The sequence below is a fragment of the Canis lupus genome, chromosome 5 (genome assembly GCF_003254725.2).
Source record: "Canis lupus dingo isolate Sandy chromosome 5, ASM325472v2, whole genome shotgun sequence".
In the NCBI taxonomy this organism is placed as follows: domain Eukaryota; kingdom Metazoa; phylum Chordata; class Mammalia; order Carnivora; family Canidae; genus Canis; species Canis lupus.
In genome coordinates this window covers 5,532,811-5,546,576 of record NC_064247.1, presented here as the reverse complement: position 1 = coordinate 5,546,576, position 13,766 = coordinate 5,532,811, and the positions used below count along the sequence as shown (strand labels likewise).

Here is a 13,766-nt window from a genome sequence, read left to right as displayed (position 1 = left end):
CAAAATAGAAAACCAGATTTTACCTGTGAATGTTGTCGCAGCCCATCAGTCCTGGATTGGTGGGTCTGGATGCAGAATGAATATTTTTATCTTTGTCTTTTCTCTATTTACAATGAAAACATAGCTCCCTAACCCCCTACCAGATGAAAAGATGGTTTTTCTGGTTTTGTTTTATAATACCAGCCTTATGGGTTGGGGGGAGGGTATTAAGGCTTCAGTGGGAAAGTATAGAATGGTTTTTCTGTTGAAAACTGAAATGGGATACCTTCAGGTATTTTATGTAAGAGTCAATTACTAGCATCCAATTCAGACAGAGCTGAGATACAGCGATCCCATAACTCACACAACAAAGCTGATTTTTCTAAATGAATGAGAACATGTATCAAGGGCACCAAGACAGACAACACTTAGCTTATTCCTATTGAACAAATGCAATCTAATAGCCAGTGACATAAAGTTGTTACAAGAACAAAATCAAAATATATTTTTAGACAAGTAGATAATCTTCAGCCCTACTCCACTAATTGTTAAGTCAAAATTAAGGCTTACAGTATAATTTAATGTATGGACAGTAAGAACATATTTAGTAAGAAATCTAAAAGTTTTTAAGAGAACCAAAAAACTGACTCCCATTTAGAGAAATTCATTTAAGATCCACTGTAAAATTATACTTACTTTTTCACATGTTTAACCTTCATACTGGCTGTACTGCCACATGTCTTAAGACTAAGATCTCCAGGAATCTCTGGAACATCTGCTCCTCTTGCCTTAAAAAAAAAAATAAAAACAAAAGATTTAGGACTATTCCTTTAGTATAAATAGGTTTTAAAAAGCAGATTATAATTTTAATAGTTCTGCTGACTGTACCAACAGCAATACATACTAATAATCTCTTCTTAAAATTGTCACTTACAAGTCTTATTTACTAAAAATAAGGAAAAAAATATTCACCTAATTAAAATACTTAACTTTAGTGCATAAGGAAAAATTCTCTGTGAAGTAAGAATTGCCTTACTCTTACAATCAAGTTTCAAAATCAGCTATTATCTGCCTCAAAACAAACTAAAATCTCCCCCAGGGAACTGGAAAAAAATAACCTTGGTTATGGTGATAAATAAAAGTTAAAATGGCAGTACAGAAATAAATGGAAGATCACAACATGCATTTCTAACATCAAAATTCAAAGTGACATCTATGTTATAATTCCAGCTTACTCTTGTGGCTGCCAGTTTTCAGACATGATTTTTTAATTCTAGTGACACATTCCAGCTGCATGAGTTTAAAAAACAAAAACTGAAGGTCAAAAGGTTCTTCATATTCTGGGCAAAATAAACAGTAAATCCAAATATCAATCATAAAAAAACTAATTTACAGTATATAATCTATGACTTGTAACAGAAAAACTGAGTTATTATACCCAATGCCACAGGATGCAACAGGGAAAAATAATATGGGAAAGAGAAGATTCACAAAGATGGGCTAACACACACACACACACACACACACACCACCCCAGAATACTATTCAGCCATTAAAAAGAATGAAATTTTGCCAATGGCAACAAGGATGGACTTAGAGGGTATTATGTTAAGCGAAATAAGTTGGACAGAGAAAGACAAATACCATATGATCTCACGTATATGTAAATTCTTAAAAAAAAAAAAAAACAGCAAAAACCAAACACACAGAGAACAGACTGGTTGTTTGGGATACACGAAGAAGGGGTAACTCTAACTCTAGACTCTAAAATTGTGATGAGGGCAGCCTGGATGGCTCAGCAGTTTAGCACCACCTTCAGCACAGAGCATGAACCTGGAGACCCGGGATCGAGTCCTACATCGGTCTCCCTTCATGAAGCCTGCTTCTCTCTCTCTCTCTGTGTCTCTTGAATAAATAAATAAAATATTTAAAAATAAGTAAAATAAAATTGTGGTGAAACTGATCATGTAAATGACATCTCTAGCTGATAATATCCTAGATGAATATTGTATAGTTTAAAAATTATGAGTGAACAACATATTTTGAAGGACAAAAAAATAGTTTCCTCTAGTCACTCATTCAACTGAAAAGACACAATATTCAACTGAAAAGACACAATATTCTGCAACTATCTAGATCACCTCATTTTGCTAAAATACTGTGTAACATAATCTCTCATTGTTTATGAAGTTTGTGCACCAAAATTTACCTGACATAAAGAGGTTTGCTGTGCTTAAATTCTTTTTTTTTAAAGATTTTATTTATTTATTCATGAGAAATACAGAGAGAGAGAGAGAGAGAGAGAGAGAGAGAGGCAGACACAGGCAGAGGGAGAAGCAGGCTGCATGCAGGGAGCCTGACGTGGGACTCGATCCCAGGATCAGGCCCTGGGCTGAAGGTGGCGCTAAACCACTGAGCCACCCGGGCTGCCCTGTGCTTAAATTCTTATTAAAATGTCTAATAAAGTGGAATTTCACTAGTTATTCTGTAAATTATTCATAAACTGACTTAAAAATAGAGTATAAAAAGGTAACTGGACATAGTTGGTTAATGGTGCTAACTTTATTTGGTAGACTGGGAATTAAAATAATAACTGTCTTGATAAAAAGCTCCCTGTGCTAGAAAGGCCATTGTCCCTAATACACATGTAAGGAGTATTATTTTAGCAATAAAGCATTTTTTAATTAAGATATGAATCTCGGCTTTTGGGACATAATGCTATTGCACACTTAATAGAATGCAGTGTAATGTAAACACTGCTTTAACATGCACTTGGAAATGAAAAAACTTCATTTGACTCGCTTTTTTGCAATATTCACTTTATTGCAGCTGTCTGGAACCAAACCAGCAATGTCTCCACGATATGTCTGTATTAGATACAGAAGAAGAAAAGATTAGTGAACTTAAAGAAGTGGCAAGAAAACAATGCACAAAAATTTTTGTTTCGTTTAGTTTTTGTAAGAGAAAAAGATCAAAAGTCTCAGTGAGATATGAAACAATATAAAGCCACTCAACATACATGTAACTAGAAAACAAAACAGAACAATACATGTAACTGAAGGGGAAAAAAAAAGAGGAAAATGCTCTCCCTGGGGACAGTAGTAGGGGGTTAAGAAGGAGAAGAGGAATAGAAAAAATTTTTGAAAAAATAATTGATAAAAAATTTACAAATTTTATGGTGATTATAAACACACTGATCCAAAAAAACTCCATAAATCTGAAGTCTGCTAAACACTTAAGAATAACATAGGGCCTATCACAATAAGACGGCTGAAAGGCACTGATAAAGAGAAAATCTTAATAGCTGCCGAAGGAAAAAATAAGAATATACATTACATTCATAGGAATAAATAGAATAAAAGCAGAACATTTGGACTAAGCACGTTCAATTGCATTTGTAAACAAGTGTCAACACAGAATCCTATATCAAGCAAAATTTATTCAAAAAAAAGAATATGAGGTTTCTAGCCTCTTCCACTATTTACAATAAAAACTCTAAAGATAACAAAATGAATTATAATATAAACATGCAACCACTCGAGAGCTCTAAAAAATTTAAGAAGAGCACGCAAATTTGGAAACATTCAAAACCTGAAGAGTGACAAATACAGTGGCAGTGTGCTTCTGGTTTTTTCCCCGCTCTGTTACCTCTAGGATTGACCCAAGGACAGGCTGAATCAGGATGTAACAGGTGGGTCAGAAAAACTCTTAGGGAAGTCCAACTTTCTGGCCAAAGGACTTGAAAACTGCCCCCTGGATGTGGAGGAAAGAGTCAAGAGATTTTTCTCCCCTCTTTTATCTCTTCCAACCTGGCCCAAGGACAGAACTCACATCACTCGAGCTAGAGCATGGGCATATAAGATTCTGCATGAAAACCCATTCTTCTGAGTAGAGAAACAGTTTTTTTAAAAAGGAGCCTGTTATATAAAGATTGTAGAGATAATACTTCTTATTGTTTTCCTTTGTCTCTCACTACTTAGACCTAATAGTAGCCCAGTCAGGAAAAAGTACATGTGATGCCAGAGGCTAAAACTCTTGGAGATTCCATCCTTCCAGTCAGAGAAATTAGGAAAAGCATCCTTTAGTAGCTAATGAAAGTAAGAACACAGCAAAGGCTGTCAAAGTGAATTGATGCTAAAGCCACCACCTAAGGAAGTACAGAGAGAAAGTTCAATCTGAACCCAACCAGGCTACTGCCTGATAAGACAAAGTCAACATTCTCTACATTCTCTAAAGGACATTAGTGGAGTCAGTCCACAACATAATATTCAAAATGTCAGTGATGCAATCCAAAATTACTAGATACAACAAAACCAGTACAATGTGAGCAATTCCCAAAGGAAAAGATAATCAAGAAATGCCAAATGTGAAATGAAGCAGACGTTGGACTTATCAAAGATTTTAAAACATATATACAATAAGCACACTGCATTAGACATTGAAACCAATCTAAAGGTAAAAATTCCTTGATGAAAAATGTAAATGAAAAAAGATCAAATAAAAATTTCAAAACTGAAAAATGCAGTATCTGAAATAAAAAGTACTGACTTGGCTCAACAGCAAAATGGAAATGATAAGAGGAAAAGAGTAAGTGAATCTAACAAAAAGAAATTATGCAATCTGAAGAGCAGATATTTTACATGTTTTAAAAGATTGAAAAATACAAATAGATTCACAGATACACATCGAGAATAAACACTGTCACGGGAAAAAAAAACATCTAAAGTAATAATTCTAATTCACAAAAACATAACAAATATGTTCAAAGATACGTGTTTACAGATTCAAGATCAGCAAAAATAAAATAAGAGAATCAAAGAAAACCACAAAACAACACATCATAATCAAGCTGTTCACAACCAATATAAAAGAAGTATCCTGAGAGCCGCCAGAGACATATTACATACAGAGTATGTAATACACACAATAGATTCAAAAAAAGAAAACACCATGATGAGGTAAATCCCAGGAAAGTAATATTGATTTAACATCTGGAAACAAAGTCAATGTTCTGAGTTTGAATTTATCTCAGGAATAAAAGAATGGCTTAATAACTGAAAATCTACTATTGTAATTACTTCAAATGGCAGTAATGCAAAGTAATATATCTCAACTAGGATATACCTTCCTAGAGATAAAGGGAAACAATGTATTTTTGGTAAGATCTGCATTATTATTTTGAAATTATTAAAAGTATAAGATGAAAGCAAATAACTAATTACTGTCATTAAAAACTAAGGTTTTCAAAAAAAAAAAACTAAGGTTTTCAGCATAAGAGATACAAATGTAAATTAAAGAAATTAAGTAGAAACACTCATCATTTCCCTCTTTTTTGGTGGTGGGGGGTTTTAACTAAAGCTGCTAGAATGATAGACCAGGCAAATGCAGAAGGCACACTGAAACTTAACTACAGCCTGCATATAGCGGAGTCTTCTGTGATATGCCCATGGATAGAGTTTTAAAATGGTAATTCAGTATTATAATACAGTTAGACAAATTTGGAGCTGATTAAAAACTCAAAAATGTTAAGTGTTAATTATATGGCAAATCACTACACAACAGGAAGAAGGGAGCAGATGATAGGGCTCTTTTATTCTGAAATTTCTCAAGCTTTTCATAAAAGACAAATGAAAACATATGACATATTTATCAAATTTATAGATAGAAGAAAACTAAAAGGGACACTAACATACTGAGTGACAGAAGTTGAAGAGATTTTAACAGGCTTCAAAGACAAACTAAGATTACTATGAAGTTCGTGAAGAATGAAAATTAAAGCTTTGAAATTATTTTTGCAACTCAATTGCATAAGCACGATGGGAAAGGGGGCACACTCTGTTTGACAAGAAGTCACGTAACAAGATCTAAGGTCTGTACTTAACCACAAGCTAACTATAAGCCAAAAAGTATATCCTCACTGGTAAAAAGCTAACACAGTTTTTAAAAAATGTGGCATCCATAACAAGGACAGTATTTGTTTCTCCATAATCTGAACCAGTCAAACCACATAAGGGAACAGTTCATCCATTTCAGGAAAACATTATTTGATACTGAAAACATACAAAAACAGGAACTGGCAATGTTTTACCCTATCTGGGCTTCACAGCTCCCTAACCCAGAAAAAGATCCCACCATTCCTACCACTGGTACAGATCTTCAAGGAATCTTTCAAATGCCTCTTCTCCTGATCCCAAATTCAAGTAAAGGTCTCCCATGACCTGGTAACCTGAAGTGATTTAACAGTAGTGTAACACACGGTGTCCTGATACAGAACCATAACGCTGGATACTTCGAAAGGCAGCCCAGCACAATGCCCATACCTTTTGTCTTACCTATGTGTGCGACTATCTTCTTCCAAAGTCTATAAAGTTCATCTTAAAAGATACCAGCAGAATGCTAACAGGTATTACAGATGTTTAAGGAGAAAAAGAGGGTATGAAAAGGTATTTAACATACAGAGCACTGAAAAATCTCAAGTCAGCCATTCCACTGCAAAGAGGAAATGGAGACCAATAAAGAAGAAACAACATGCCACAGTGCATTAGTCACAGTACTTAACTTGAACTTTTATTACAAACCTGCTACATTTAATATAGGCATATAGAAGAAAAGAGGTTCGAAGACAACTGGTTTTTTAAATGAAAAATTATGAGAAATAGCTCTTCTATCAAAATATGAACGGCTAAAAATTTTTAAGACTGAAAAGACATAGCACAAAAGACACTAAACATTACTGTTTAGAATAGGAATTAACATAACTCCTTTAAGTAATGTGGGATCTTCAAACTCTTCAGATAAGTTAGTTCCCCATAATACAAGACTAAAAAGAGGCGGCAACGTTCATCATAACGATATTCATCTAAGTGAAAAATATAAAGCAAATTCAAGGTCCTAATCATGAAGGAAACATCCGTAATACCTTCTATATTATAGGGTATTATGTAGTCCTTAAATTTCTTTATTAAGAGTTGTCATTTAACATCAATTACAATACACGCTATATACATAAATTTATCCCAGGCCATCATTAGTGGCTTTAAATCTCCTGGAATATTTGTAATATTGGGGTTATCACATGAGTTAACTATATTATGAAGCATACATGACAGTGAAAAACTATGTAACACTGTGGTAAGCAACATTCTAAAGAGGCGGCACCCTCCCTTCCCCCCAAACCCCTGCCAAGACTCCTACCTCCTGGTTACTCAAACACTAACCTAGGTAATGATGGGAAGAGATTTTTTGGATGTCATTCAAGTCTCAGGTCAGTTGATCTTAAAATAATTTGTCAAGGTGGGCCTAATCTAATCACAAAAGCACTTCAAAAGCAGTTCTCTCCAGCTGGCAGCAAAAGAGAAAACCAAAGAAGATTGAAAGCATGATAAGGATTTGAGGTGCTGCTGGCTTTGAAGCCTGAAGTGTCCAAGTGAGGAGGACTTCAGGCAGCCTCTGATAGTAGAACACAGCCCCCCGCTGGCAGCCAACAGGGAAACTAGGACTTCAGACCTAGGAACAAGAATTCTGTCCACAACCCACATGATGTGGGAAGCAGATTCTTCAGTCTTCAGAGGAGAGCCCAACCCAGCCAACACCTTGATTTCCGCCTCACCAAGACCCTGAGCAGAAAACCCAGTTCAGCTCGCCCAAACTTATGACCTACAGGACCGCAAGACAGCAAAGAAGCATTAAGTCCCTACATTTGTGATAATTTCTCACACAGCAACAGACAATGAATATTAATAATGTGGGTATTTAAGACCCTAGAAATTCCTGAATGATCTCAGGCTTTAAATGCTCCTTTACCTCCCATGCAGTTGAGACTCTCTCCTGGGTGGCTCAGGCAGTGAAGTGTCTGCCTTGGGCTCAGGTCATGATCTCAGGGTCCTGGGATCCAACCCCACAAGGGCTCCTCACTCAGTGGGGAGCCTGCTTCTCCCTCCTCCTCTGCCTCCCCACCACAGCTCGAGGTCTCACACACTTGCATTCTCTGTCTCAGATACATAAAATCTTTTAAAAATAAGTAAATAAGTAAAACTCTCTCTTCCCAGGACTGTGAAGCAAAGCCCCCAAAGCTCTTGATTTCCAGCACTCCCAGACGCCAATGAATGCACTGACTTCAGTACTCTCCCAAGACTCCTGCTGAAGCTCATGTGAAGGCAAGCCCTGGAAGAAAGTACAATTTCTGCAGGTGAGGCTAGTAGCCAGCAGGAGGTACACAGATCTGACTCAGTGTATGTACTAAACACTCTCCTTTCTCCCTGGCAACCTATACACTTCAATGTGCATGCCACAAACAGTTCCATGCCCATTCTGCAGCTCTCAAGACCCTCAATCGGGACCTGGGTGGCTCAGCCGGTGAAGCATCTGCTTTCTGCTCAGGTCATGATTTCAAGATTCTGGGATGAAGTCTGGCATTGGGTTCTCTGCTCAGTGGGGAGTCTGCTTCTCCCTCTCCCTCTGCCCCTCCCCCCCACTCATGCTTATTTTCTCTCTCAAATAAATAAATAAAATCTTAAAGAAAAAAGACTCTCTCATTGATTTCCCCTACAAGGAGAAATAAACTTCATTCCTTTCCCTCTCTATGGTAACATTTTTTATTCCCCTTTCACAGGTGTCCTTTCACTATGTCCACCAGCCAGTCTTTTCCAGAGTTCTGACCCAGCCAACTCCTTTACCTATGACATTTTCCATAAGGTACTCTGGGGAATATTCAGTTTTCCCTACACTGCAGCACCTTAATAATGAGGCAGAATGTATATGTTCAATGGGAAGAAAAAGATATAAAACTGTAGATTGTTTATGAGTATAAAATTATATTCCCAGACATGATGGGGAAAAGAGAATATATTAACAAAGCAATATGCTTTGAAAGTAACAATTTGGAGAAGAAAATCGTGTTTATATGGGTGTTAAATTAGAAATTCTCTACATGGTAAGAAGTCAAGAAGGAAATATACCAAAATAATCTCAATGGCGTGGGAAATGGCATTATGGGTGAGTCTCTTTTTTTCTCACTTCCCTGCATTTTCCATATAAGTATGTCTTGTTTTTACAAAGGAAGAAAGCTTTACTGGGAAAAAGAGAGAAGGAAAGAGAGAAAGCAAGCAAGTTAGCTACCTGCTTCCAGCTACCTACCTTACAGCAACCATATGCAAATACATAACAACCCATTATAACTAAATGAGATTGGAGATTAGATACTCAATATAATTCCAATAGACAAAACTAGATATTCATATTTACAGGCAATTTAGGGAAGAACAAGAGAAAAAAACATATTTATGATGAGATATACTCTTGTTCTAGTAATTAAATGGATTTTTGATCACTGAGCCAAGTCCTGAGTTAATGCAGTAGGAGCGAGAACCACAGCGGTTGCATCTCAAAGCAGAAAAAAGAGAAATAAATAACCGGTCTTCTCCCATTTTCCTGCCCTCCAATCTCCTACCAGTGCCTCCCCACTGGCCAAACCTACCCAGAAGTCTGGTGGCAAGAGAGCCTAGGAAATTAATTTGTGGAGATTCACCTCCTGCTACAGAGAACAAAGCAGAAGGGCAGGAAATCCCAAACTCAGCTCCAAGACATTCATTACTAAATGATGAAGATATAATTGTATTTATCTATAATTCCAGTAATTTGAAATATAAATGATTTTATATAAAATCTCATTTTTAAAAGGTACAGCAAATAACATCCTTATTTACACATGGGTACATATACATACGTGCACATTCATAATCAGTTGAATAAGCAAGACTGTAATGCTAAATCTATACTGGGCATAAAGGCAAACTATTCAAAATGAGTAGCCAATACTAAAGAACAACAAAGGTGGATGCAAAATTGTCACAGAAAATAAGCATTCACAAAGGACATCAAAATGCATTCAACGTAAGAATGAATATACTGTTAACAAAATGCCCCCGAGTGTCCTTTTCTTCAAAGAACTAAAATCCCAATACGACATAGGTACAAGGCTAGCAAAAAGCATGCAAAAATAATTCAGGGGAAAAAAATGGTAACTTTCTGCCACTCTTCACTTCTTCCTTTGACAAACTCAAATCTTATTTACTATATTCTTTTTATTATTTGTATTCAGAATTTAAGGGACAGCACCACAGCTTTAGACTAATTTTATAAATAATGTTTCTTCATAACAATAATCAAAAATAACATTTGGACTTAAAACATAGTAGTGAAGGGAAAAATATCTGGTCTCTTAAATAGGAAAAAAAAAAATGTAGGACCTGTCTTTAGGTTGGTAGAGCTGTATACATACACAGACAGTCCCAGATTTAAGACGGTTCCACTTACAACTTTTTGACTTTACAATAGTAAGAAAGCAATGCACATTCAATAGTATACTTTAAGTTTTGAATTTTGACTTTTTCCTAGGCTAGCATATACAGTCCCATACTTCCTAGTGATGCTGAGCAGCAGAGGTGAGCCACAGCTCGTAGTCAAAAACAGGAGCATGAGGGTAAGCAATGTTCTGTACTCATACAACCATTCCACTTTTCACTTTCAGTAAAATATAAAATAAATCCACTGAGATCTTCAACACTTCATTATAAAACAGACTTCGTGTTAAATAATTTTGTCCAACTGTAGGCTAATATAAGTGTTCTGAGCACATTTAAGATAGACAAGACTAGGCTATAATGTTCAGTAGGTTAGATGTATCCAATTCATCTTCGACTTATAATATTTTCAATGTACAATTAGTTTATGAGGATGTGACCCTATCGTAAGTCAAGGAAGAACTATGCATATACATATGATATGCATTACCATATATATAACTGAAAAAAAAAACAAGATTTGAATATGAAATCTGTTCTGTGAAGAAAGGCAAATGGGACTGCCAGTTTCCATACTCAAATATAGTTTCACCATAGGACATATATGGAACAAATCTCTGAAATGAAACATGTTTATAGAAACTATTAAATTTTAATTGGTCTAAGTATTGTCCCCTTTCTTACAAAGGAACAAAAGACAATAAGGAGAAATATAATAAATAATTACCCCAATACTACCAAAAAGCTACATCTATTAAATCTACAGTATATTATGTTGAACAACAGCATCACAAAATGATTTTTTTTCAGAGGGGGGATGTGAGGGAGGGACAGAAGGAGAGGGAGAGAGAAAATCTTAATCAGGTTCCACTCAGAGCAAACATCTGAAGCACAGAGCCCGAAGTGGGGGCTCGACTTCACAATCCTAAAATCACAACCTGAGCCAAAATCAAGAGTTAAATGCTTAACCAACCAAGGCAATCCCAGGCACCCCAATTCTTTAAAAGTATATTACCAAGAAATTAAATTAACTAAGTTATCTGTCTGAATATTTTCAAAAATATTTGATACAACAAAATACCCATATGTTAAAAAACAGATTACATAATTTTCTTCACTTATTTCGTCCAGCAGGGTATATGTAGAACTAAACTCCTAATGTGCAAGCGCTAAAAACAGTTTGGAATCAAAGGAGGCAGGTAGATTTAAGTACAAGGATAACTCCCAAAGTATACATAAGTATACATACATCAAATAAGACCCAGGAGTAAACTATATAATTATTCCTATTTAATTTTCTATTTTGACTACAAACATATGGGTGAGATTACTATAGCAAAAAAAAGAAAATCTATGATTTTAAAAAGTGATTATAAAGCTAGTTCCTTCACAGTGAAGAAGTTGCCTTAAAGTTCAATTCTACTACAAAATAATGTCTCTTCAGAGAAAACCAATTAACAAGAAAAAATTATTCAAGGGCAACATTTAAAATAATTTAGGAAAAGTTATCAGCAAGGTCCATTACTATAATAATCACAAATTCCCTATGAGGCAACATCTGGTAAATCAACATAAAAATTAACACAATGACATATTAGCAACATTGTCAAATATTTTGAAATGTACACTTCTCTAAATGGAGATTCATTCTTTCCTTCATCTCACTCCCATCTGTCCCAATCATTAAAGATAATCCTCCCTATTCAGCAAGTATTTAATTTGCTGAAAATACAGTGTTCCAGTGTTGTAAATAAATTTATCAGATATTTTCTATTAAGGTTTTTAGGAAAATCTAAAAACAGTATACTATTACCTTTATAGGGATTTTATTCAGGTAAATTATTGCTAGTCTTCAGTGCTTCTAGAAAATGATACTGATCTGTTTCTACATCTGAATTTTGTACATCAGATCTAATAATAAAAATGGGCATGTAATATTTAAATATATATTATAAAATATAAAATACATGTTCTTTCTGAAATAAGGTAGGGTATGAACTAAAGAATAGTAGAAGGGAAGAAATAACCACAAATGAGGGAGGTACTTCATTGGAAAATTTCTATTAAAGAAAGAAATAGCAATATTTTAGACTAACCATGACACTCCATTTGAGACCTATAAGAGTCATTACTCCTCTAACTGCATGTTTTATGTACTTTCTCCCTGAGTATTTCCTAAGTTTAAACATATTTTTGAAAAGCTATATAACAAATTATCTCAGTAAAAGTAACACCCAGATCACTTAAAGCCTTACATAACACAATATTTGGAACGTACAACTGACCCTTAAGCAACATGAAGGTTAAGAACCCTAATCCCTTACACATTTAAAAATTCAGTATAACTTTGACTCCCCCAAAATTTAACTACTAATAGCTTACTATTGACCGGAAGCCTTAATAATAACATGAATTGATGATTAATACATATTTTGAATGCTACATGTTTTATATACTATATTCTTACAATAAAGTAAGCTAGGAGAAAAATGTTAAGAAAATCATAAGGAAGAGAAAACATATTTACAGTACCATACATTATTTATCCAAGAAAATGCATGTATAAGTGGATCTGTGCAGTTCAAACCTGTTTTGTCCAAGGGTCAACTGTAGTTTTCAGTTTAATAATTAACAATAAAATACTAGGTTTGAGCTCAGTTCAAGAGTTCAAAAGATTTTAGGCTTAACCTTATAAAACTGCCAATTTTGAGCTCATTTAACCTATAAAACTAACAATTTTATATGGCTCACCTAATACATATCTCAGAACTCTCAGCAGTACATTATCTTTAATAATTAATGCCACTTGGTTCATTCCAGAGAATTCCCACAGTCTTCAGCCAGAAAAATATGCACCATGGAATAGGATAGGCTTGGGAGTTATTTATTGAAGAATTCTGAATATATTTGGCAAGAATTCAAAACCTGGGCTTTGCATATTAATCAATGGTTGCATTTATGATTATTCAGAAAGCAAAACTAAACAAAACACTCAGTTTTTAAAGACTGTGAAATGAAAAACATCTTCAGTTTCTCTGATTTATAACTAAAATTCATCCAACAATCAAAAATGCACCGTTAAACATCATGCAGTAATAAAAGAGCTAAAGACATTCATTTAAAGAATATTTGCAAAGACTTCTTAATTCTTTTATTCAAACTGCAGTATTTTTATAGCTCAATGAGTAAAAGGAACCAGTCTAAGTACCGAACAGAGTGGACAACTATTAATAAAGGAGCAATAAACAAAATACACACCTCCTCCAAAATTACCTCTTCCTCAAGATTATTCAGGAAGGAATAATCCAGCTGTTTTAATCAATCCTCGTTCCTCTTTAGAAAGTAGGCAACAGACGGGGGAAATGGTCCAAATACAAAGGGTACTTTTGAAAAGTCTAAGAAAAATGTACCAATGGTCTCACTTTTATCTTAAAAAAAGGAGAGAAAAGAAAAAAAAAGAGAATAGAAAATAAATGAAAAGAAAAG

The 13,766-nt window shown here is 34.8% G+C and overlaps 1 protein-coding gene across 8 annotated transcripts in view; it reads right to left on the bottom strand.

Moving 5' to 3' along the window:
* Window positions 1-13,766, bottom strand: part of ARHGAP32 (Rho GTPase activating protein 32) — a 291,821-nt gene that overhangs the window by 157,607 nt on the left and 120,448 nt on the right. For 5 of the 8 annotated variants that reach the window (XM_049109759.1, XM_049109758.1, XM_049109760.1 and 2 more), the window contains 2 exons: window positions 676-767; window positions 24-65 (listed from right to left, as the gene is read on the bottom strand). In XM_049109759.1, coding sequence (XP_048965716.1) covers window positions 24-65; window positions 676-767 — 134 coding nt within the window. Of the gene's footprint in view, window positions 1-23; window positions 66-675; window positions 768-13,538; window positions 13,709-13,766 lie in introns of all 8 variants that reach the window. The other 3 variants (XM_049109762.1, XM_049109763.1, XM_049109757.1) reach the window with 3 other exon arrangements.